General features: G+C 35.3%; 2 protein-coding genes across 2 annotated transcripts in view; one reads left to right on the forward strand and one right to left on the reverse strand.

Moving 5' to 3' along the window:
• LOC141334873 (protein unc-13 homolog B-like) overlaps nt 1-18815 on the forward strand; it is a 30247-nt gene extending 11432 nt beyond the window's left edge. The window contains exons 15-28 of the mRNA XM_073840097.1: nt 523-549; nt 743-763; nt 2559-2588; nt 7689-7715; nt 7878-7916; nt 10826-10846; nt 11012-11038; nt 12506-12594; nt 14223-14369; nt 14613-14736; nt 17929-17973; nt 18053-18124; nt 18447-18594; nt 18730-18815. Of these exons, the coding sequence (XP_073696198.1) occupies nt 523-549; nt 743-763; nt 2559-2588; nt 7689-7715; nt 7878-7916; nt 10826-10846; nt 11012-11038; nt 12506-12594; nt 14223-14369; nt 14613-14736; nt 17929-17973; nt 18053-18124; nt 18447-18594; nt 18730-18815 (903 nt within the window). The remainder of the gene's footprint in view (nt 1-522; nt 550-742; nt 764-2558; nt 2589-7688; nt 7716-7877; nt 7917-10825; nt 10847-11011; nt 11039-12505; nt 12595-14222; nt 14370-14612; nt 14737-17928; nt 17974-18052; nt 18125-18446; nt 18595-18729) is intronic.
• A 55-nt stretch (nt 18816-18870) lies between these two features.
• The window catches only part of LOC141334874 (acetyl-CoA carboxylase), a 5643-nt gene continuing 5021 nt past the window's right edge, over nt 18871-19492 (reverse strand). Inside the window, exon 11 of the mRNA XM_073840098.1 lies at nt 18871-18879. Coding sequence (XP_073696199.1) covers nt 18871-18879 — 9 coding nt within the window. The remainder of the gene's footprint in view (nt 18880-19492) is intronic.

A 19492-nucleotide genomic window follows, 5' to 3' on the forward strand; every position in this document is an offset into this window, starting at 1 on the left:
GTCGTAAGTAGCATGGGTATATTTGTAGCAATAGCCAACAAAACATTGTATAGGTCAAAATTATCGCTTTTTCTTTTATGCCAAAAATCATTGGGATATTAAGTAAAGATCATGTTGCATGAAGATATTTTGTAAATGTCCTACCATAAATGTATCCAAACTTAATTTTTGATTAGTAATATACATTGCTGAGAACTTCATTTGGACAACTTTAAAGGCAATTTTCTCTATTTTTTTTTCTCAGATTTTCAAATAGTTGTATCTCAACCAAATATTTTCTTATGTTAACAACCATACATCAATACAAAGCTTATTTAGTTTTCAGGTAATGTATAAATCTCAATATCAAAAAATTGACTTTTATGACTGGTCCATGGTCACATAATATTTTGATCTTTTAAACTGTTATTAAATTTCTTCCATTTAGACAAAGATGTGTGTTTGTTTATGCAAATGCGAATATGTAAAAAGTTAGGGGTCACAAACACAAAATTCTGTTTCTTTTGGTCTCCTTTTGCTCAGGCCATCACTGATGATGAAGGCAATGAGGTCTGTACATTCAATACTGCAGTACAGAAGAATGTGTGATTCCATGAATGTGTGTGTGTGTGGGGGTGTTTTGCAAGATTTAGTTTAAATCAACGACGCAGTGAAAGTCTTCTGCTACTACCTAGCACCTTTTTTTCTTTTTTGTTCTTTGTTTTCACTGTTACTCACCTTGTTCTTTATTTTTCATTACCAGTCGGATGAATCAGATGCTAAGGTGAGAAACAGGCATACGTCTAACCTGATGTGCTTCTTTATGAAGCTGTTTATCAAACATATGAAACATTATTAATGGCTGTTCACACTGACAGAGATATGTGGTGACTAAGCGACCGGATACAATGCAGCAATTATTGTGCAGTCTATGCCTGCTAGTACAGTACAGTGCAGCCACTTTATAGCACTGAGATTTTCAACAGAGCAGATAGTTACACTATGGCTAAAAGGTTTGGGGTGGTTGAGTTTTTTCGTTTATAAAACAGTAATATTGTAATATTTTTAATATATTTTTATATGCAATTTATTCATTTGCTGCCAAAGCTAAATTGTGAGCAGCCATTACACTTTTTCCACACAGTTTTCAGTGTCACATGAGCCTTAAGAAATTATTCTAATATGGTGATTTGCTGTTAAAAAAATATTCATTATTATTATCAGTGTTAAAAACAGGACTCGTACAGCTTATTTTTTTATGTACTTTAAGTCTTTGTTCTCATTTTTGATCAGTTTGAAACATCCTTTAGGATAAACTTTTTTTTTTTAATTTCCCCAAACAAGAATAAAAGCTTACTGAGCCCAAACTTTTTAACAGTAGTGTGAGTAAAGCTTCATGTAGTTATTTATTTATTTATTTTTTATGTCTATCATTGTTTTATATGCAAACTCGTTTCTGCCACTGAATAATTTTTTTAAATGGTAATTGCTTTTTGTCTCACAATTCTGACTTTTTTTTCTCAATTCTTTTTTCTTAGAACTGCAATATAAAAAGTTAGAATATATAAAGTTAGAATTATGAAATAGCCAATTCTGAGAATTGTTTATATCCTGCAGTTGACTTTATAACTCGCAGTTGCAAGTTTATATCACACAGTTCTAAAAAAAAAAAAGTCAAAATTGTGAGAGAAAAAACAATATTGCGTGTTTATATCCCACAACTCGCAATTACAGGTTTGTATCTTACAATTATGGGAAAAAATGTCAGAAATGAGAGAAAAAAGTCACAATTCTGCCTTTATAACTTGCAACTGCAAGTTTATATCACACAATTCTGAAAAAAAACCTGAATTTCAAGTTTCTCACAATTCTAAAGAAAAAGTCAGAATTGCGAGTTTTCTGACTTCATAACTTACAATTACAAGTTTGTATCTCACGATTATGAGAAATAAAGTCAGAAATGAGAAACAAAGTCAGAACTGCAACTTTATATCTCACAATTCTGACTTTATAACTCGCAATTGCAACTTTATATCACACAATTCTAAGAAAAAAGTCAGAATTGTGAGAAAAATGACAGAATTGTGAGAAAAGTTTTTTTCCCATAATTCTGACTTTATATCTCGCAATTCTGCCTTTTTAACTCACAATTGCGAGTTTATATCACACAATTTTAAGAAAAGAAGTCTGAATTACAAGTAAATTCTGACTTTTTTCTTAGATTTGTAAGATAAACTTGATATTGCGAGTAATAAAGTCAGAATTGTGAGATATAAACTCTAAAAAAAAAGTTAGAAATGCTAGTTTATATCCCACAATGCTGACTTTATAACTCGCAATTGAAAGTTTATATCTCGCAATTCTGAATTTATAACTCGCAATTGCGGGTCAATATCTAACAGTTTGGAGGAAAAAGTCAGAGTTGCAAGTTTGTATCACAAAATCAGAGAAAAAAATTTGAATCATGCGATAAGTCGAAATACCTTTTTTTTTTTAATTCAGTGGATGAAACGGGCTTCAATAGTTTTAATTGTTTACTTTGTTTGTTATTACTTATGCATTTACATCTTTTCCATCAGTCTGGCATTTCAGATTCAGAAGGATCAGAGGTATGTTAAGAGATCACAGTCAATGCTTTTCTTTAGTCCAAAATGGACAAAAAAAAAAAAAATCAAAACCTTGGCAGATATACACTATAGCAGGGTGCCCAAGGCTGTTCCTGGAGATCTACCTTCCTGCAGAGTTCAGCTCCAACCCTGATCAAACACAACTGAACCAACTAATTAGGATCTGAAGGAGCACAGGTGTGTTTCATCAGGGTTGGAAGGAAGGTAGGTAGAAAGGTAGATTTCCAGGAACAGGGTTGTGCACACCTGCACTGTATGGTTTTCATTTAATCGTTCATTCATGTCTTTTTTTTGTGACATACTAAAGAAAATACAGGGTTTGAAACAGAGTACAGGCGAGTAATTGATGACAATGTTCATTTTTGGGTGAACTGTCTCTTTAAGACAAGGTGATTAGGAAAATCTGATTGAGCAGACGGGTCTTTAGATTGCAGTCATACTTAGTTATGCACATTAAAGCCTAATTGACCCATTAATTGCGCCCAGATAATTTAATGTAGCACTAAAGCTTTAAAATAATCAAAAGCTTTCACTTCTGCAGCTGGGATTTGGGCCTTAATTGATTCTTTTATCATATCAAGAGCAGTGAAGCTGAATGAAATATGTATGTTCTCTGTATTCATATAGTAAATATAGCTAGTCTTAAATGCAAGCTTAAAGATATTAATTAGATCCATACAAATGCTATATTTTTAATTGGAGGTGAGTGAGTCCTCTGTGTCATGTGTCCTGTGGAGTTTGTGTTCTAGACTCCAGCTGTGATGGTAATGATTGCAGTTGGGTTAACATCAGCATCATTACGTAATGCAAGCTAATTAAAACACAGCTCCACATACTGAGTGAACTGCAGAGTAAGACTATAAAAGATCTGGAAAGTCCATTGAATAGAAATCACCTTAAAAATCATACTGTAGGGATGAATTCACTAGACAATTGATGCACTTTTGAACTCTTGTTTGTATGTGCATATACAGGAATTGTTCATTCAAAAATCTGAATTTGCTACAAATTTCCTCCCCTCAGGCCATCCAAGATGTAGATTTAGAGAAATTTAGCATTACATCACTTGCTCACCAATGGATCCACTGGAGTGAATGGGTGCCATCAGAATGAGAGTCTAAACAGCTGATAAAAACATCACAGTAATCCACAAGTAATCGAAACGTCTCTATTAACAGCTTGTGAAGTGGAAAGCTGTCATTATCATTAAAGAATTTAACATTAAACCACTGCTTTTGGACAAAATACATATCCATAAACCATAATAACATTACTCCAGTTATCATGAATCAGGTACCTTTTATCAGACTTAATCTGACGGCACCCATTCACTGCAGAGGATCCATTAGTGAGCAAGTAATGAAATGTGATTTTAGCAGGTTGGTGTTTGCATTTGGTGGTACACTGGACTGTAATTTGAAAATGTATGATATATTTTTATTTGTAGATTGACAACAAAGAAAAGGAGAATAAGGTTGGTTTTGTAAAGAAAAAAATGGTGTGATGTGAAACCCTGTTGGTTGTATACCTTTCAATAGTTTGTATCATGTACTCCTGTGATTGTGGTTATCCTGTTGCAACACATTTATTCCTATAGTTTCCTATCCTCCCTTCAGTATTGTGTTCAGTAAAAGGGATCAAATAATGATAGTTAATGTGATAGTTTGTCCAAAAATGAAAATCCTGTCGTTAATTACTCACCCTCAAGTCGTTCCAAAACTGTAAGACCTTCATTCATCTTCAGAAAACAAATTAAGATGTTTTTGATGAAATCCGAGAGCTTTCTAACCCTGCGTAGGCAGCAATGCAGCTGAAATGTTCCCAGACCCTGAAACATAGTAAGAGCATCAGTACAACAGTCCATGTGACGTCAGTGGTTCAACCATAATTTTACGAAGCTACAAAAATACTTCTTGTGTGCAAAGAAGACTCGCTGCGTCTTGTTTACGTGCATATATGCACCATGGTACTCTTGATAATGGCAGAATACGTCGTTTGGAGGAGAATTGTTTTTTATTTCTTTGTGCACAAAAAGAATTCTCGTAGCTTCATAAAATTGCACTGAACCATTTATGTCACATGGACTGTTTTACCGATGTCCCTGGGCCTGGGAACATTTCAGTTGCATTGCTGTCTTTGAAGGTCCTGAAAACTTTTGGATTTCATCAAAAATATATTTATTTGTGTTTCTAAGATGAACAAAAGCCTTATGGGTTTGGAACGAAACGACATGAGGGTGAGTAATTAATGACAGAATTTTCATTTTTGGGTGAACTATCCGTTTAACTAAAGATTAGTTTTGGGACTGTGATTTGATTGTCACATGTCAATCAAAAGAACTGAAATAAAACAGGAGCAGTTTTAGGCTTAGCAGGCACTCTTCTAGTGACTGCACCTAAAGTGTGAGTGTTTTGCTGTGTGTATTGTGTTATTGCGTCCAGGCATTTTTTAAAAGCCAGACATGTGCAGACATTTTTCAATTAATTCTGCATTTTAACGATAACGCTGTGAAGTGATGACAAATATTCTGCTGTCCTTGAGTTTGTGTGAGTCAGGTGTTGCTGTCAGTGTTCATGGTAATGTTCTTTAGCAGTGAACTTTTGACTGGTACGTTGGCGTGTGTAGGGAGAAAGAAACAAATGCATAGATAGAGGCAAATAGCATGACCGTTGAAGGTTTAGTTCCCTCAAAAATGAAAATTCTGTGATTTATTACTCACCCTCATGTTGTTCCAAACCCATAAGACCTTTGTTTATCTTCTGAACAAAAATTAGTATATTTTTTATTAAATCAAAGAGCTTTTTTACCCTGCATAGACAGCAACACATCTGAAACGTTCAGGGCCCAGAAAGGAATTAAGAACATTGTTAAAATCACCTAAAATCTGCCGCCATTCACAAAAGTGAATGGCGCAGGAGCCAGCATTTCTTTTGCACAATAAAAAAAAGTATTCTCATAACTTCATAACATAACTGTTGGACCACTGATGTCACATGGACTATTTTATCGATGTCCTTACTACCTTTCTGGGCCTTGAACGTGGTAGATACGTTGCTCTCTATGCAGGGTCAGAAAGCTCTTGGATTTCATCAAAAATATTTTGATTTGCATTCCAAAGATCAATGAAGACTTTACGGGTTTGGAACGACATGAGGGTGAGTAATTAATGACAGATTTTTCATTTTTGGGTGAACTAATTTACATATTTAAATATCAAAATGTTCTGATTATTATCGTCACATCTCACAGCAGTTTTGCGTTCTGGTTGTCGTGATTAGGCAAATGCTTCAATCCACTCTTTAGCTCTTTTTAATGCACAAACACATCCTATTTGAATGGCCCCTTGAGTATTCGACTTCTCCTGTTTAAAAATTTCAACTTCCTTCTCTTCGTCACCCTCACCCCCTGCCATTCATCCATCTGTTATTGACTGTTGTTTTTACCATCTCTCCTTTCATCTGTATGTACAGCTTGACAGGCAGAAGGTGGGTTTGAGAGAGCTAAATGCTTTAGTTTGATGTATGACAGTTGTAGTGAAGTAGTCAGTGTCGTCGTATCAGATGCTCTGCGCAGATCAATCAAATATTTAGGGAGCTAGTTTCTTTTCTTCTATTTAACTTCTTCCTCTTATTACCCAGTAGAATTATTTATCTAGATTCTTCTTTCCTTCCCTTCAATTTTGTGTACGGAAGATATTGTGGTGTTTGAGTTCATCTATGTGCTCATTTGCATTTTATATCTGTTTAAACTTTGTTTTTTGTTTGTTTTTGTTTTTATTGTCTTTTTGTTCATTCTTTCTTTCTGCAGTCTGTAACTAAAAAGGAAAAGGTGTGTGCACCTAGGGTATTTTGGGTAGTACTTAAAGCTTGTGTGTGTGTATATATAATGCACCTAATGTCTATGGTGGTCACAGCCCTTAGCATCAGTGCTCTGAAGTGACAGCAATAATCGATCAAAAACAACAATGAAGTGCAGCCAAAGACATTAAATAGAACAGAACGTCTTGAGATGTATTTTTAAAAGTTTAACTAGTTGTAACGTGGCACACCATACTGATAACATCAGGACATTTTTTTTTTTTTACTGCATGTAGCTCATAGACCAACAATTAACCAAAAAGCAGCTTTGATATTTTGAAGTGAAAAGTTCAGGTTCGACCCCTAGAGTAAGATTGCCCCACAGAATTAAGCAAAATAGCATGTTTTGGCTAGTGTTTTATTGATTCATTTTAAATGTGTTACAAATTATTGAGATTTTGTTATTTGATAATTACATGTATGAGATAAATTTCAAATGGGGCCAAGCGATGAATCATGATGAATCACATTCAGAATAAAAGTTTGTGTTTACATTTTATATATATGTATATGTACATATGTATATGTAATTTTAATGTTTTAATACATGAATGTACATGTAATACAGTAACATATAAGTTTGAGGTCAGTAACTTTTTTTTTAAAGAAATAATGTTTTTATCCACACTGAATAACCGACAGTATAATAATAATGTTACAAATAAATCTGTTTGAAATAAATATATTTGACCTTGAAAAATCCTGAAAAAACATATCATGGTTACCACAAAATATTAATGTGACACTGAAGACTTGAGTTATGATGCTGAAAATTCAGCTTTGCATCACAGAAATAAATAGTTTTGAATTGTAATAATATTTCACCGTTTAACTTTATTTTTAATCAAATAAATGCAGCCTTGGTGACCATACTTATATCTTTCAAAAACATTTAAAAAATCTTACTGACTCCAAACTTTTGAAGATTAATGTATTGGATTTAGTATTTTTATATATGCGTTTAAATTAATGTATATTTTTACATAGTCATTAAACACATTTTGCTTCTTTCCCCGTACGGGATCATCTTCATTATATCAATGTTATGCGGTAACAACTAAATAAGCAAATGTTTGCATTCATTTCCAGTAATGTATTGAATAATGCATCATATGTGCTCATTTAGATTCAGCCTATAAGAGCTTATAGTTTGTATCTTGTGTGTTTGTTTGTATATGTCTATGTTTTTTTGATTCATGTGTTTGTTTCCATGTTCTGGCATCAGGGGGAAAAGAAGGACAAAGAGAAGGAGGTTTGTGCACACACTCACTCACTCACACCTACACCTACACACACACACACACACACACACACACACACACACACTGTTTGTCTGTGGCAGTATTGACCCATAGTCTCTGGATCAACAGGACTCTGTGTGATATTGAATGTAATTTTGTTTCTCTGTCTCAAGGATGAGAACACGACCACAGAGGTGGGTGATGGACCTGAGGTAATAAGCTGATGCACATCTGTGTGTGTGTGGGTGTGTGTATTTGTGTGTGGTACTTTCTACAACATGATGGAACAAGGTCTCATTAGTGTGAGGAGCAAGTGTGTGTATAAAATCTGAAGGGAAGGAGAGATGTGTGCTGTTTGGCTGTGATCCTGCCCCAGGGCTCCACTACCTCATTGTCAGAGTCTTGTTTTTTAGTGGAATAGGATTCTTGTGCCCTGATGTGACATAAAAACAATTACCCATAATTCAAACCTTAAATAATGACGAGCCTTAGGCAAATGATATGATTAAGATGTTGTCAGTGAATAAGTAATCACTGTTTTGGTAAATACAGTAACAGATGCTTATTAAACGTTTTTTTCTGCTGTCTTGGAGCATTGCTCTCGAGCAGAATCTAGAACACTCATTAGGACAATCCATGTGTTTTATGGATCGTTTGAGGTGGTCTCGTGCTGCCAGGCTTTTGACTGAAGTCTGGTCAACTTTGCTACTTAGTTTGGAAGTTTGGATCATTTTAATGACTTGAATCTTTGAGTCTTTTTCAGAAACAAACAAATCCTTATTTAAAAAAAATTATATTTTCAATAGCCAAATTCCCCACACAACACATATACAATCTTTAATAGTACTCTGAATTGGGAAACCATTATATTGCAACCAAAAGATAAATGCAACATAGGTTTATTAAAAATACGTCCCTCTATATACATGTCTGCAAAACTGAAAAAACAAACCTATATGTACGAATCACTGCAGTTTCCAGTTGAATTTAACACTAGAGGCAGTAAAACTCTGACAGCTTGTATTCCTTTTCACACAAAGTATGATTTACACACAGAGTTTTGATTAATAAAGCCTAATTATTTGCAGAATATTATGGCTTAAGAGCAATTTTAACATTCTGTGCATTTTGAAAACATATACTTTTGATGCCAGACTTTTGTAATTCAGTAGGTTTGCTTGGTAGCTCACGCGGTACAGAGTTACACTTGACTAATGAAGAGCTCCAGTACGAACCCTGTGAAACAACGGGTCGACAAAACGGCTCAAATCCTTATAAGAAAGATACAATAACACGGCTGCATCAGCATATGCGTTTTTACATCACTTTTGCATTTAACACTATCTTCTACTTCCAGAACAAAAATTTACAGATAATGTACTCCCCCTTGTCATTAATGACATCTTTCTTCCTTCAAATCGTAAAAAAATTATGTTTTTTGAGGAAAACATTTCAGGATTTCTCTCCATATAGTGGACTTCTATGGTGCCCCCGAGTTTAACTTCCAAAATATAGTTTAAATGCAGTTGAAAGGGCTCTATAAATTGCTAATTTATATACTTTTTAACCTTAAACACTTGTCTTGTCTAGCTCTGTCTCTGTTAGGGTATGTCGAAAAACTCCCAACTTATTTTCTCCTCCAACTTCAAAATCTTCCTACATCACTGTTTTGCCTTTCTTTTACCTTCTTAGCACGTTCACTTTGTAAACACTTGTTCGGTACTTCTGCAGCGATGTAGGATGATTTTGAAGTTGGAGGAGAAAATGAGATGGGAGTTTTTCAACATACTCTAACTGTATTAAACCTAGAATGTACACGCAGAGCTAGACAAGACTAGCATTTGAGGTTAAAAAGTATATGATTTTTTTCTTCCACGACTGAGGAAAGAAAGACATGAACATCTTGGATGGCAAGGGGGTGAGTAGATTATCTGTAATTTTTTGTTCTTAAAGTGAGCTACTCCTTTAACCTTTAGGGACACTACCCAGATTTTTGAATTCTGAATAGCCACAATAGGTCTTAAAAAAATTCTCAACATTTTACTTTGAAACTGCCATGGAACGTGCAGTAAGGTACGTAATTGCAGTTTTGCAGAAATGTATGTAGAGGCACATATTGCCAATGAGTTGGATAAATTTGTCTGTGTCTCCATGTCACCCAAGATTCAGTCGAAAACAAAGTAAGGTTTTTGAGGAAAACATTCCAGGTTTTTTCTTTATAGTGGACTTTAATGGGGATCAATGAGTTGAAGGTCCAAATTGCAGTTTCAATGCAGCTTCAAAGGGCTCTACACGATCCCAGCCGAGGAATAAGGTCATTTTAAAAAACAAATAAAAATTTGTATATACTTTTTAGCCACAAATGCTCATCTTGCACTAGCTCTGCACTGCGCTTCTATGCTTTCACGCATTAGATGTTGGAAAGATCACACGCAGTTAGTTCTTTGTCTGTGTACTCTGGTTCAAAAAAGGTAGGGTGGGGCAAAAAAACTTAAATCATCCAAATTTTTGTTTTACCCTTTTTGTAAAAGGCAGTTTGACTTTCTTTGCACGTTTGCTTTGTTAACACTGGGCCAGTACTTCTGCCAATGCCACGCGTGACCTTTCCAACATGATTACGTAATGCGTGGGGTCTTTTTTAATTAAAATTGAATAGTTCATGCACCAAGGATGCAAACTGGAGAAATGGCCGCAGAAAACTCTTTGCCATCATAGGAATAAATTGCATTCTAAAATACATTCAAATAGAAAACTGCATTCACAATCCAGCACTGTGTAAACATAATCACAGTGACCAAGTTGTCCATCACCTAATACACATTACACAATGTGATAGCCACTAAGACTCACACACATTTTTATTCATGTGTTATTTCGCTAACTCTGAGAGATGGTGATATGAGCTGCGTCATCTGGAGCTTTCAGATCCATTCGTTATTGGACTCCAGTTTACTTAACTTTGTGTCTGCTGTGATGAGTAAATACAGTTGTCAATGGCAAACACTGATTATGTGAATGTGACCTTAGACTTAGACAGTAGATTAGATCTCACAACTAAAATTGAGTTTGACTTTGAATGTTTTTCCCATTTTATTTATTCAATTTTTATTTTATTCTTCAGCCCAAGGATGAGGGAAAAGAGGTGTGTGGTGTTTCCCTTGCAGTTTAAACTTTAACATTCCTGTATTTATCTCAATCCTAACATTCAGAAGCATTTATGCCATTGAGGATTTGCTCAGCTGTATCATTTTTCTCTCTGTGCCTTTTCTTTTGTTTCCCATGTTATTTTTACTCTGTCCCTCGGTAGAAAGAGGCAACAGTCGACACAAAAAAGGTGCGATAATCATCATGGGTGTATGTGAGTGTGTGTATGTGTGAGCGAGACTGTGTCATGTTGTTTTGCTAGAAGCCTGGCTATCTCTTCCCTCCTCCTGAGACTTTCCCTAACACTGTGATAGCAGAGTGCAAATAAATGTTCAGACAAACATGCATTTATGGTCAGTTCTGTGCATCCATTGGCCTCAGTGCAAATCCACAAGTATTTGCTCACTTTAGCCACAATTAAAAATGCAACAATTTCAACAAAATTTTACAACCAGAAAGTGTCCAAATAAAAGTATATCTGTTGTTTTTCTATAAAAATTAACATACGTTTTTATAAGTTTGCTTGTGCTACATTGTGGTTCAACTGTCCAAATACTTTTTGTTGGTGCCACGTTCTTGTGTAAGTAATGGATAAAGATGCTATTGTTCTATATTTTTAAAGGGATAGCTCACCCTAAAATGTCGTCCAAAACTCGTAAGACCTTCATTCATCTTCGGAACACAAATTAAAATGTTTTTAATGAAATCTGAGAGCAGTATAATTACCATGTTCATGGACGAGAAGAAACGGTATAGAAGAAATTGTTAAATAAAGTGATTATTTTTTTAGTTTTCTTTGTGCACAAAAGTATTCTTGTAGCTTCATAATATTATGGTTGAACCACTGAGGTCACATGGACTATTTTTACAATCTACCTTTCACAAAACTACCTTTCTGAGCCTTGAATGTGGTAACTTTGCTGTCTATAAGCTCACGAATTTCATCAAAAATATCTGAATTTGTGTTCTGAAGATAAACAAAGGTCTTATGTGTTTTAAAAGTCATGAGGGTGAGTGATTAATAACAGAGTTTTAATTTGTGAGTGAACTATCCTTTAAAAGTTTCATTGGTGCTATTGGTCTTTGAATAGCCATAGGCTAGAAGACAGAAAGCAAACAAAAACCTACTTAAAAGTTTTCTGTTTTACCACCCTGATTGCCAGAACCAAATCTGCATCCCTTATACTGTCGATATTGTGTGGTGCTTTAATTGTCCTTCTTCAGCAGCATTAAACTGAATAAACAAATGTTACCATTATGGGAATGAAACCATCATTCCTCCTCTACTCTTTGTTTCAGTATTTTTTACACCTGCTTTAATTAAGCTGTTGTTGGATCTGACAGATACATTGCTGAAGACTTTTCTTACCGTTGAAAAACGGCTTTAACAGAAAATGTTTCCAATTTGTTGAACATCTCTGATGCTGATGCACTTGCAAAACCATGACAAACAGACATGGTGAATTTCCCCAACCCCCACATCTTCTCCTTGCCTCTCCTCGCCTCTGCCTAGTTTAAGTTCGATATTTTCTATTAAACTAACACTTCTTCCTGTGTGTGTGTGTGTGTGTGTGTGTGTGTGTGTGTGTGTGTGTGTGTGTGTGTGTGTGTGTGTGTGTGTGTGTGCGCATGTGTGTGCATGTGTTACTCTCGACAGCTCGACTCGGAGGCTGCAGATATCCTCAATGACCTGCAAGGGAAGCTTAATTCTGTTCTGGATAACCTGAGTGGCATGTTTGCGAAGAGGTAAACTGAATTTTCGGAGGCTGAATTTCATCTGAATATCATTATTACAATCTTTCTGAGTGTTCTGCTTATAAATGTCACCTTTGTCATAATAACTCTTTCAGAAAATTACTATTCTTTGGTTTTGTGTCTTTCATTTCATTTTATTTTGAAGCATTTTGAATGCATCTATAAACAATATACAGTTGAGGTCAAAAGTATTTTATCCCCCTTTTAGAATCTGCAAAATGTTAAATATTTTACCAAAATAAGAGGGATCGTACAAAATGCATGTTATTAATATGTTATTAGTACTGACCTGAATAAGATATTTCACAGAAAATATGTTTACATATAGTCCACAAGAGAATATAGTAGTTGAATTTATAAAAATGATCCCTCTTATTTTGGTAAAATAATTAACATTTTGCAGATTCTGAAAAGGGGGTGAAAACTTTTGCCCTCAACTGTAAATTAATACAACATAAACATGATTAGGGCTTGGTTTTGACACAGATTTCACGATTCGATTTGATTATTCTTCACAATTTGGCGATTCAATTCCAATTTTGATTCACTTCGATTATTTTGGATACGCATGATGTACATGGCAATTTTTTCTCACTGGAAAAAAAAATCGCTCAACTAATGTTGTAAAATATGCATGAGCATCAGTTGGTAGGCTACTACATTACTATAATATCGAAGGTTAAAATTAGCTGATTTGTATACAAACACTTGAATTACACTCAAGTTTTAACTTTAACTTAAAACTATTAAAATTCTTAAAAATAGTACATATTATATTTCTACTCCAATTCCTTTTTTGAAATATAAACATTTGGTGGCTGTTATTAAAACTTTACAAATTTGTTCAAACATTATTTAAATATTGAAGGACAGTAAAACCTATAATAAATATGTTATATGGTGCATATTTAGCAAAATGTTCCTCTTTAGAGTTAATTTATCTAGCTGACTAAAGAGTTTACAGGTGTGTTTTTTTTTTTTTTTTTTGAGGTAATTGTGATGTTACATGACGACATTGTTTGCAAGCTGTTATATTGACATCTTTTCCCGGTTTAAACATTGATTGAGGAATCACATGAGACAGGATACAGTTTTCGGTAAATTGTACTCTTTATTTTAACACACCTTTGGATCTTTATTCATGTTTATTTCATTCTGTAACTGGTATTAAAGCAGAGGACACGATCAGTTCATGTGGGCTTTGCACTTTTGCTTCTCTTAAACTGAGGGGTTAAAGCGATCTGTCACTCCACTTTAAACAGCGCCAAAACAACATTTTTTGTTTGGATATTGTAATAAAATAGACAGAATTTGAAATCTGAGACTTTGTTTTATATCAAAAGTAAGAAAGCACAAATCTTATTCCGATTCATTGGATGGGAGACGCACTACAATGTTCCGTTTATTAACTGAAAATAGGCTAAATTAAACGATTTTTGAGATTTAAGAATCAATGTCGTTTCGTAAAAATTAAATCTATTTTTTTTACCCAGCCCTAAACATGATTTTTAAAAAGCTCTACAGAAAAATCTGTTTTGAGAATATCACTGTCATCTTGTTTGTTGGCCTAATTTCCATATTGTTTCCATCTCTCTCTTGCTTTTTCTGTATGCATATAGTTTCCTGGCCCGTATAACTGCATGTGTGCGTCAGATGGCGGAGATCCTATATCAGATTAAAGGACCTCTGAATCAGAACACTCGTAACACAGCAGAGGCTGATGCAGACAACGCACTGCGGCCGCTTATGGAGTTCCTCGACACAAAGTCAGTTCAGATCAACTTCCTTTAGTTCAGTTTCAAATCAGTTGTCAATTTTTGCCACACTAAAGGTCTCCATGTGTGGCTATTTCTGTTTCTTGTCACACTTGGTATTCTAAACAAGAGCCAAGAAATGTGGAATAATAACCTGTCATCAGCTTGAATTGTACTGTATCTTACAAATTCCCCAGGGAAATTTGCCAGAATGCCAAATGTAATATACACATGTCTGTTTGTGATGTGTTGCAGCCTCAGCATCTTTGCAGACATATGTGACAAGACCGTGTTGAAGCGTGTGCTAAAGGACCTCTGGAGGAACGTTCTAATCTGCGTGGAGAAAACGATTGTGTTACCTCAGAGCAGCGACAGTATAGTGAGTTATTTTGAGTTATTTAGTAACTCATGATGCAAACAGTACTATGATTCTCTGTCCCTGCTCTCAGAACAGCATATATGCTGTTTTACTAGCACAAAGTGGTCATTATCAATGCTTTTTTTTTTTCAATGAGGGGTTCAAGCGAGTAGCGCTGAAACCCTATACGCCTTATTCAGCCCACCGCCATTTTGAATCGAAAACAAGGCTGTGAGGGATAGCAGTCCAGCATCGCTCTCTGTGGCTTATTGTTGTATACCAGGATGTAGATTATTTAGTCATAAAAATGTAGAGAAAATATAATTTCACTAATTTCCACAGGACAAAGAACTTCAGAAAATGTGTATTATTAAAGTTCGATGGGACATAGGACCTAACTTTCAGGTAACAATATTGCATTTATTTAAGAAAATGACACTGGAAACTAGCCGGTTGGCTAATTGCTAATTTATAATGTGAGCATGTTTATCTTCCTTTAAATATTTACGCAGAGCTAAAATGTTATGTTTTACTACAACAACTAAATTAAATATCTCCATTTTGTACAGATTACAAAGAACACAAGAGTGTGCTCAACATTTGACTCACAATTGTTTTTCAAAAACACTGACTGAAATTAGGAAGCTTAAGGAGGGTTCAGCTCTGTCTGTGTTTACCTGGACTCAAATACCTCACGAAAAGAAAACTTTGCGATCGTAAATGAAAAAGATATTATTTTTAAATGATGTTTTAAAGATTAACATGCTTAATAGTTTGTGTTAAGAGCCTGCAGTTAGACCGTAAGCTTCTTTCAGACAACATGTTAAGTCATACAAAAACAGTGGGTAGAAAGTTTTTTTTATGCAAAGCGATCAAAAGATAGCATTTATTTATTAGTTTGCCGTGTAGTGTTTGAGGTCAACCCCTTTTAAAATCGCAAAATGATATTCAGAACATTATTTTTTGTTTCTGTTTTGCTTTAGACAAGGAAAATGTCATGTTTATCGTAATTTCATAATAAAGGTCGGGAAGACGCTTATGACCTAGCTGCAGGCTCTTAACACAAACCATTAAGCATTTTATTCTATATAACATCATTTGAAAAACTCTGTGTAAGCGTTTAAAGGAAGATAAACATGCTCACATTATAAATTAACAGTCTTTCCATAGTCATTTTCTGAAACAAATGCAATATTGTTACCTGAAAGTTAGGTTATATGTCCTGTCGATCAATCCACGTTTTCTGGAACTCTTTGTCCTGTGGAAAAATGTGAAATGACCTATTATTTTACGGTCATACGATCTACATACCGGTACGCAACAATACGCCACAGTGGGCGCAGCTGGACTGCTATCCCTCACAGCCTCGTTTTCGATTCAAAATGGCAGCGGACTGAATAAGGCGTATTGTAATTCTTAGAATGGTCACAATCTTCACGTAAAAATGATTGTGCAGACCAAACCGTAAGTCTTAGAGACTTGAAACTTGGAGGGATGGTCGTACTCATACCGCAGACATCGTGACCAAGGCTCACCCCAATCGGCCTGACGGGGGCGCTACAGTGATTAAAAGTATGAAATTCTCAGTCGCAGGCTCAAGTTATTTTAGGCTCACGGGTATTTTGGATTTTGGAAACCGACTTTTGCAAACTAGTCCTGTTTTTTTTTTTTTTTTGCCCGATTGGAACCAAACCAGTGCAGAAAGATTCTCTGCAGAGCAAATATCAATAATTATTAGAAAAAAAGTCTTTCGTCTCACCATCGCAAAGGGACGCCAAAACGTTCGAAAAAGGCAGGGTCACTTATAGTAAAATGCTTATAACTCGTGAACAGAATGAGATATCTTCGCCAAACTCACGGAGCTTGGCCACTTAGTGGCACTATAAGAGAAAAAAAACATAAAAATGTCTATACCTATGGGACTATTTGTCCTATCAACATAAAAATCGCTGTGCATGGTCTTGAAAGTGCCACAAGTGTCTATAAGGACATTTGCGTATCTCAAAAAAACATGGCCACCATTGGCCGTTGAAGTTTAAGCACCTCTTAGACATGGTTAACGGAGGCAGATTGGAACAAAATTTGGTGGGCCTGTTTGACTCATGGCCCCAACGATCTGTGAGAAATTTGAAATAAATCAGCCAATGTGGGGGCGATATCGCGTTTTTCAAGGTTGTAAACGATTGTGCATTGCACAGGTTTTTGTACGTACACGCAATATTCTTATCATATGACAGAACTCCTCATGCCAGTCAACTTTGTCTCTAGAACCACTGCTGTCAATCAAATTGTTTGTTAAATGATTGAGAAGATGTAGAAAAACCTATTTTTGTGAACTAGTTCTAGGTTTTCTGCTTAATCTGGAAAATAAATACTGCAGTACAATTCTTTGGACTCTCTAGGTCAATAATTATCAAAAAAAAAGTTAAAATTCACCCTTTGGGAAGCTATAACGGGGTCGTTTAGAAAAGGGGCCTGTCCAGATTTACCTAAAATCCTATAAAGCCTAAAGGAAAACCTGGTGAGCACATGCAACAGGTGATTCTAAACAAGCATGCAAAGAGTAAGGAGATCGGACCACAGCTGGCGCGATAATAGTCATAAATGTTACAAAAAATATTTCTATGGTAAATTACCTGTATGTTTTTTTTTTCATATGTGCTTAAAGGCCTTAAAGCACTTGAATCCCGGTAATCACTGCTTGCAGTGATTGAGTACTCAGTACTCAAATCAAATGTGACAGTGATGATCAATCATGAAAACACAGTAATGGCATAACTTTTCCTCATTTTCCTCACTTTTCATTTTTGTATTATTTTTGGTGATTGATCCTAAAAACACAGTAATTCCTTTTCTCTAAAAGAAAAGGCCAAAAATAGCTTTTATTTTATTTTATTTTGTGACAGCCATTTTCTAACTGGTGGTAACTTGTGGTCAGATTTATCAGAATGCAATATCTGCAGTGTTTTTTAAAACTATTTTTAAATTGAGATGGCATCTGCTCTGCATATGGCAAGTTGCTGAAATAAAAATGTCTAGGAGATGAATGTTTGCATAGGATTAGGCTTGTACTAGAGTCAACATGACCATAATGGCCTTTCTATAGTTAACACACATTTGACATTTAGGATGTTAAAAATATATTGTTTTTCAGGCAATACTGGCAGGCAGAGGTTTGAAATATTGTTTTTCATTTTTTTTTTCCTATTACAGGGAGCTCAACTTCTTACTGCTGCTAAGGAACTGTCTAAACTAAAGGTATTAACCATAAATACTTGAAAGTTATAATCTATAGCCTAAGGCAGTGGGTGTGGCTAATGCTTCTCTTTTATTATAGGGAGGGGTGGAGCAAAAGAGCTTGTCACCAAGGATGTGTGTGATCATGGAGGCAGCATTGGAGTCAATCAAGGTATGTTGGTGGATATGGCATGCCTGCTGAGTTACAACACGTTAAAGTGTTGGCTGTCTGCTTAAAAACAGAACTGTCACACCAAGTCAACACATTGCACACTGAGTGTTTGGGTTCTTGGGTTCGGTGCGTCACTATAGTGTGTGGGAAGGAGAGAGAAATTGAAACAGTCTGAGAAAGCTGCTCACCACAGGCATGACTTTTCACACGTAATAACGTGGTCACTGGTCAGATAAAATAAGTTACTGTGAACTGTAGCAGTTTTTGCAGAAGGAAATTCATGCTCATTTTCTCTCTCTCTCTTTAACCTGCTACTGGGTAGCTCTTCTTCCATGCTGGTGGGAACGGTTTAAAAAAAGCATACCTGGAGAAGAGCCCTGAGCTGTCGTCGCTGCGTTATGCTCTCTCCCTATATACACAAACCACAGATGCTCTTATCAAGGCATTTGTGACAACACAACATGCTCAGGGTGAGATACATACACTTGCACACATGTTCAGTGGTTGACTTTTATCAACCGTTGCACATGGTCACACAATCTGTATAAATTATTTGACATTTGCAAGACTCTTATATTTTTAAATTGAAACATTTCTTCTTGCAGTTCAAAATGGTATGGGCATCAGGATCACCCCCAAGGAAAACGTTCGACCTGACAGAGGTGGGATTTGTTCATCCTCGACTCTTTGAAGGGCTAGAAACAGCCTCTCTCTCTCTCTCTCTCTCTCTCTCTCTGTCTAGTGAATTAAATGCACTATGGAAGCCAGTTTCCGCCATTAAGTAAAAAAATAAAAAAAAAGGTTATTGCGACTTATCTCATACATTCTTGCAATTCTGATTTTTTTCTTATAAAGTTATAAGATATAAACTCACAATTGCGAGTTAAAAATAAGATTTGTTCTCAGAATTCTGAGTTAGTATCTCACAATTCTGACTTTTTTCCTGCAAATGCAAGTTTATATCTCGCAATTATGACTTTTTCTTAGAATTGTGTGATATAAACTCACAATTGTGAGTTAAAAAGACTGATATGTTTTCAGAATTGCGAGTTAGTATCTCACAATTATGACTTTTTTCCTGCAAATGCAAGTTTGTATCTCGCTATTCTGATTTTTTCTCAGAATTGCGAGTTTATATCTCGCAATTGTGAGTTAGTCAGAATTGCATGATATAAACTCGCAATTGTGAGTTAAAAAAACTGATATGTTCTCAGAATTGCGAGTTAGTATCTCACAATTCTGACTTTTTTCCTGCAAATGCAAGTTTATATCTCACAGTTCTGACTTTTTTCTCAGAATTGTGAGATATAAGCTCACAGTTGTGAGTTATAAAGTCTGATATGTTCTCAGAATTGCGTGTTTGTGCCT

Source organism: Garra rufa, chromosome 5, assembly GCF_049309525.1.
Source record: "Garra rufa chromosome 5, GarRuf1.0, whole genome shotgun sequence".
Classification (NCBI taxonomy): domain Eukaryota; kingdom Metazoa; phylum Chordata; class Actinopteri; order Cypriniformes; family Cyprinidae; genus Garra; species Garra rufa.